Source organism: Hippocampus comes, unplaced genomic scaffold, assembly GCF_001891065.2.
Source record: "Hippocampus comes isolate QL1 unplaced genomic scaffold, H_comes_QL1_v1.1 scaffold111, whole genome shotgun sequence".
In the NCBI taxonomy this organism is placed as follows: domain Eukaryota; kingdom Metazoa; phylum Chordata; class Actinopteri; order Syngnathiformes; family Syngnathidae; genus Hippocampus; species Hippocampus comes.
The window spans coordinates 1444400-1451079 of NW_017805698.1; the positions used below are offsets into that span (position 1 = coordinate 1444400).

General features: G+C 38.4%; 2 protein-coding genes and 1 long non-coding RNA gene across 3 annotated transcripts in view; all 3 read left to right on the forward strand.

The window, feature by feature from the left end:
• Window positions 1–2046, forward strand: part of gcc2 (GRIP and coiled-coil domain containing 2) — an 18989-nt gene extending 16943 nt beyond the window's left edge. The window contains exons 23-24 of the mRNA XM_019882409.1: window positions 411–612; window positions 707–2046. Of these exons, the coding sequence (XP_019737968.1) occupies window positions 411–612; window positions 707–780 (276 nt within the window). The 3' untranslated portion in view covers window positions 781–2046. The remainder of the gene's footprint in view (window positions 1–410; window positions 613–706) is intronic.
• A 746-nt stretch (window positions 2047–2792) lies between these two features.
• On the forward strand, window positions 2793–4546 carry LOC109523333 (uncharacterized). The gene is made up of 2 exons (XR_002169739.1): window positions 2793–3112; window positions 3207–4546. It is a non-coding gene; the product is annotated as an uncharacterized LOC109523333 (long non-coding RNA).
• Window positions 4547–5610: 1064 nt separating this feature from the next.
• The window catches only part of LOC109523357 (LIM and senescent cell antigen-like-containing domain protein 1), a 24580-nt gene continuing 23510 nt past the window's right edge, over window positions 5611–6680 (forward strand). Inside the window, exon 1 of the mRNA XM_019882466.1 lies at window positions 5611–5781. Coding sequence (XP_019738025.1) covers window positions 5753–5781 — 29 coding nt within the window. The 5' untranslated portion in view covers window positions 5611–5752. The remainder of the gene's footprint in view (window positions 5782–6680) is intronic.

Genomic DNA, 6680 nt, shown 5'->3' on the forward strand with positions numbered 1-6680 from the left:
CCGCCCCCGTCCAGGCCACGCCCCCGTCCAGGCCACGCCCCTTCCGCTTTTTTCATCACTCGCCAGTTCACCTGTCAGGGTTATATCATATTTTATGTTGAAACTGAAGTTGCACTCTTAAATTGTAGCTAACCAATCCCTAACTGTGAGTAGTACAGTTTTATAAAACATCAGCATCAAGCAAATAAACATATTTGGACACTTCATCTATAGACTTCAGAACCATGTAATTAAGCTCGTAGAGTCAGTAAAGAAAGATAAAAATTTGGTGAAAGGTAACTATCATGGAAATGTATTATACCTAAACCATAACTATTTAATATGTATCATATTTCAGATAAGATTCCTGAGCGCTTGTGACTTGGTGAATATATAAAATGTTGCCTATAGTGTATCTTTACACGTTGCAGCTGTTGAAGAGTGAAGTACGTCGGTTGGAGCGTAACCAGGAACGGGAGAAGAGCGTGGCAAACCTGGAGTATCTAAAAAACGTTTTGCTGCAGTTCATCTTCCTGCGATCAGGCAGCGAGAGGCAGGCACTGCTTCCTGTCATTCACACCATGTTGCAGCTCAACCCAGATGAGAAAAGCAAACTGGCTGCCATTGCACAAGGTCTAGGAATACCCAAAATATGTGTAGTCTCTTGACAGGTAATAATACAGTATACAGACGGTCTGATGTTTGCTCTCTGCTGTGTGGCGTGCAGGCGAGGAGGAGGCGTCAGGAACTCGGGGCACAGGCTGGGGATCTTATCTCCACAGCTGGTCTGGGATCAGATAGACCAGCTCAGCACCAGCCAACAGCAGAGGTCTGGATACATGAACATATGACTTGAAGTCCAATAATTTGAAGGGCAAAATAGAGGTGACCAATGAATGTATATTGACAAATATTTTACAGCTCATGAAAACGAAATTTGATCCCCCCAGTCAGACTTGATAGAAGAATAAGTTGCAAGTTGATAGATACAATATATTCCTCTTGCAGTGACATTAATAATGGCAAAATACTGTATGTACAGCATTCATTATTCATAACGCAGCTAAGGTCTCTTCCAGGAGGTGGAGCTCATGAGGCATTATACAAACTGAATCTGTCTGGAGAGGACTTAATTTATTGTGTAGCCCTTTGCTTGAGATTTGGTTGTTTAGTTATTTTCAGGACTCTGGTTCTGCCATCAATATTGTTAATGGTCCAATTCATTCTTCTGTGTGCACTCTTTACTCCCATTATGAGTTGCTTAATTTGGGCTACTCCATTGTATGTTATTTAAATGTATTCCAAATTTGATAAAAACCATTTGCTAGATTAAAATATGATGTTTGTCATGAGTCCAGTTAAAGGTGTCTTATATATTTTGTCTTCCACTTAACCTCTCTTTCATTCCATTTATATAACGTCAAAAGCGTTCTGCATTTAGTGTTTAAGTGTTCTTGATGAAGAATGAGGGAATGGTTTTGAGTCTTTATGTAGTAATAAAATCAACTAGGAATGAACTGGTTTTGTTTTCACAGGCTCCCCTGACCAATATGGCCGACAGAAATTATTTGTTTGCTGATGAGTGATTTTGAAGGTGTTACTTTGGCCTTGAACTCTGAAAAAGAGCATCTGTAAATTTCACCCATTAAGATGTGATTCATTGTTTCATGTTTTTTCCCTATTGTGGAGTGATTTGACCTCTTATTTATTTTTGCTGTTGTGCTTTATTGTATTAATCTTCATTTGTAACTTCATCATGATCAGAGTTTAGACATAATGTGATTATTGGAATCGCTTTACTTTCTCATCTCATTGGCAGCTGATTGTGAGTCCTTTCGCATCAATGATTGTGAATTTTTAATCAGGGTTTCTGTTGTTGATATGGGTAGCATCATCTGGAATTGGCCAATTCAAGCAATTAAAAATGAGGGTCTGTATAGAAGTGATTCAGCATGGCATGCTAATCATCTCAGTGTAAATTATACTTGCCTCTGTGCTTTGACTAGCAATATCACAAAAATTAAGTTCTGTACACAGATACAATAAACATTCAACGTTGAGCTTCCATTGTCTTGTTGTTCATTCAACCCATCACAAGTAATACGTCTTAAAAACACACATTAATGCAACAGCACGATGGTAAACCTTGATTTTAGTTTAGAATGAAAATGTCTAATGAACTGACTTGAATGCTGCTGTGACCATTTATGTCCAGATGTTTCTGGCTGTATATCTGGGTCAACAACATGAAGTTTCCAGTTCGATTTTAAAGCAGAGTTCTTGTGTTTCCAGGAATAACAGTCTGTTGCTGTCACAGAATATCCATTCCCTCCCATAGGCAGGAGGCGGGGTCCTAAGGATTTCCTTTTAAGGGAAAAAAAGTGGCGCTTGTACCATAATGGTGCAACCACTGGAGGAAATAACAAAAGGCTTCTGTATCTGCTGAAGGAAAGACATGCGACAATGATTTTGCTTCCTATGAGACACTCTTGCTGTTATCGTGTTTGTCCGCCCCATCCCAAATTAGCATTCATCAATCTTTTTTTTTCTTTTTTTGCGGTTCAAGCAAGTGACAAGAGTATCCATAACCTCAATGTTGAACTTAGAATTAATAGGTGTGTTTCGAAAGTACCAAGGAAAAATAAAAGAACGCTATTATCAGAAAGCTACTTAACTGGGCATAGTGTACATGACATTTTCTTTATAGGGAAAAACTGCCCGGCTTTAACGTTAGTCAGTTACATTGAACACTTTAGCTCCTAAATATTGTGCTGATTTCAGAGGACATAATATCGAAAAAAAGAATGGGAAATGTATTGTACCTAAACCATAACTATTTAATATGTATCATATTTCAGATAAGATTCCTGAGCGCTTGTGACTTGGTGAATATATAAAATGTTGCCTATAGTGTATCTTTACACGTTGCAGCTGTTGAAGAGTGAAGTACGTCGGTTGGAGCGTAACCAGGAACGGGAGAAGAGCGTGGCAAACCTGGAGTATCTAAAAAACGTTTTGCTGCAGTTCATCTTCCTGCGATCAGGCAGCGAGAGGCAGGCACTGCTTCCTGTCATTCACACCATGTTGCAGCTCAACCCAGATGAGAAAAGCAAACTGGCTGCCATTGCACAAGGTCTAGGAATACCCAAAATATGTGTAGTCTCTTGACAGGTAATAATACAGTATACAGACGGTCTGATGTTTGCTCTCTGCTGTGTGGCGTGCAGGCGAGGAGGAGGCGTCAGGAACTCGGGGCACAGGCTGGGGATCTTATCTCCACAGCTGGTCTGGGATCAGATAGACCAGCTCAGCACCAGCCAACAGCAGAGGTCTGGATACATGAACATATGACTTGAAGTCCAATAATTTGAAGGGCAAAATAGAGGTGACCAATGAATGTATATTGACAAATATTTTACAGCTCATGAAAACGAAATTTGATCCCCCCAGTCAGACTTGATAGAAGAATAAGTTGCAAGTTGATAGATACAATATATTCCTCTTGCAGTGACATTAATAATGGCAAAATACTGTATGTACAGCATTCATTATTCATAACGCAGCTAAGGTCTCTTCCAGGAGGTGGAGCTCATGAGGCATTATACAAACTGAATCTGTCTGGAGAGGACTTAATTTATTGTGTAGCCCTTTGCTTGAGATTTGGTTGTTTAGTTATTTTCTGGACTCTGGTTCTGCCATCAATATTGTTAATGGGCCAATTCATTCTTCTGTGTGCACTCTTTACTCCCATTATGAGTTGCTTAATTTGGGCTACTCCATTGTATGTTATTTAAATGTATTCCAAATTTGATAAAAACCATTTGCTAGATTAAAATATGATGTTTGTCATGAGTCCAGTTAAAGGTGTCTTATATATTTTGTCTTCCACTTAACCTCTCTTTCATTCCATTTATATAACGTCAAAAGCGTTCTGCATTTAGTGTTTAAGTGTTCTTGATGAAGAATGAGGGAATGGTTTTGAGTCTTTATGTAGTAATAAAATCAACTAGGAATGAACTGGTTTTGTTTTCACAGGCTCCCCTGACCAATATGGCCGACAGAAATTATTTGTTTGCTGATGAGTGATTTTGAAGGTGTTACTTTGGCCTTGAACTCTGAAAAAGAGCATCTGTAAATTTCACCCATTAAGATGTGATTCATTGTTTCATGTTTTTTCCCTATTGTGGAGTGATTTGACCTCTTATTTATTTTTGCTGTTGTGCTTTATTGTATTAATCTTCATTTGTAACTTCATCATGATCAGAGTTTAGACATAATGTGATTATTGGAATCGCTTTACTTTCTCATCTCATTGGCAGCTGATTGTGAGTCCTTTCGCATCAATGATTGTGAATTTTTAATCAGGGTTTCTGTTGTTGATATGGGTAGCATCATCTGGAATTGGCCAATTCAAGCAATTAAAAATGAGGGTCTGTATAGAAGTGATTCAGCATAGCATGCTAATCATCTCAGTGTAAATTATACTTGCCTCTGTGCTTTGACTAGCAATATCACAAAAATTAAGTTCTGTACACAGATACAATAAACATTCAACGTTGAGCTTCCATTGTCTTGTTGTTCATTCAACCCATCACAAGTAATACGTCTTAAAAACACACATTAATGCAACAGCACGATGGTAAACCTTGATTTTAGTTTAGAATGAAAATGTCTAATGAACTGACTTGAATGCTGCTGTGACCATTTATGTCCAGATGTTTCTGGCTGTATATCTGGGTCAACAACATGAAGTTTCCAGTTCGATTTTAAAGCAGAGTTCTTGTGTTTCCAGGAATAACAGTCTGTTGCTGTCACAGAATATCCATTCCCTCCCATAGGCAGGAGGCGGGGTCCTAAGGATTTCCTTTTAAGGGAAAAAAAGTGGCGCTTGTACCATAATGGTGCAACCACTGGAGGAAATAACAAAAGGCTTCTGTATCTGCTGAAGGAAAGACATGCGACAATGATTTTGCTTCCTATGAGACACTCTTGCTGTTATCGTGTTTGTCCGCCCCATCCCAAATTAGCATTCATCAATCTTTTTTTTTCTTTTTTTGCGGTTCAAGCAAGTGACAAGAGTATCCATAACCTCAATGTTGAACTTAGAATTAATAGGTGTGTTTCGAAAGTACCAAGGAAAAATAAAAGAACGCTATTATCAGAAAGCTACTTAACTGGGCATAGTGTACATGACATTTTCTTTATAGGGAAAACTGCCCGGCTTTAACGTTAGTCAGTTACATTGAACACTTTAGTTCCTAAATATTGTGCTGATTTCAGAGGACATAATATCGAAAAAAAGAATGAAGGATGGGTCGATTTTGGCAGATAAAAAATGTAATACAGCGGTGAAGATTTACCGAATGTAAAATAATATTGTATAAAGTCAGTTTAAGCCTCATTAAGGGTTCCCTTTTGTAAAATAAAATTCCTTCTACTTGTGACATGTTATAGTCACACTCTTCGAAAACACGAATACATGGGTTTGAATATCGCATAATATGATTTCATTAGCTGATGAATTTAATTTTGTTGTGCAAATATGTTTTGATTTTTTTGGAAACGTATAATTGTTTTAGTTTGAAATTTACAAAAACGGAAGTACTGGGTCCCGTTGGGGCTAGCTTGAAGGCGTAAACCCACCAGGAGAAGGCCTCTTCTCGCTCTGGTTGAGCAGAGACCATCGCTCGCTACTCGCGTTCCATTCGAGACTTTCAACATCTGTCAGCCCGAACGCAGAAATAACAACTCCGATCCGGGAAAAAGCCAAAAGATGCTCGCTGTTACTGAAATGACAAACGGGTGAGTCAAAAATTCATCACTATCTCCCGAGGGGAATATTTTCATGAAAAGTTGGGAAGTTGAGTTTTTTTCTTGTTGGGAAAGTGGGGCAGTACCGGCATTTTTTTCGTCTCCCATACAGCTGTGTAAAGTTGTATTTAGCGCTGACAATATTGTTGATAATATTGCAAGATGCGCGTGTCTTAATAGCGTCAATATCTGCAGTAATAAATCTCACCATCGCCACTCGGTTTACTCGCTAATGTCCCATCCTGTTGTTTTTATGGAAGGGATTGATACTAAAAACATGCTCCCTCGATTTCTAAAAATTTAATTCACTCAAACATAACATGTCCCCGTTTTCTACACTTATTGTCCTGCATTTTTTTTCTTAATAGACAAGGCTATGATGTGACTAATTTTCTACACTGATTGTCCTGCATTTTTTTTTTCTTAATAGACAAGGCTATGATGTGACTAAATAGAGCTCATTCCTTCACTTCAACAGAGTTCCTTTGCACCGAGATAGTGTTAAACTGGAAACAACAAGCACCGTTTCCCCACTTAATCTTTAATAGAATGAAGCAAGTGTACAGTAAACATCAGATGAAGACAACCCTAGTCAACTAAAAATGCAGATAAATATTCAAACTTACCCTGCCTGGGGGGGGCAATACTTGACTCCTTCTGCTGTAGTGGTTTTCATTTAGAATAAACATTCAACGCTGAGCTTCCATTCTCTTGTTGTTCATTCAACCCATCACAAATAATACGTCTTAAAAACACACATTAATGCAACAGCACAATAAACATTCAACGTTGAGCTTCCATTGTCTTGTTGTTCATTCAACCCATCACAAGTAATACGTCTTAAAAACACACATTAATGCAACAGCACGATGGTAATCCTCGATTTTAGT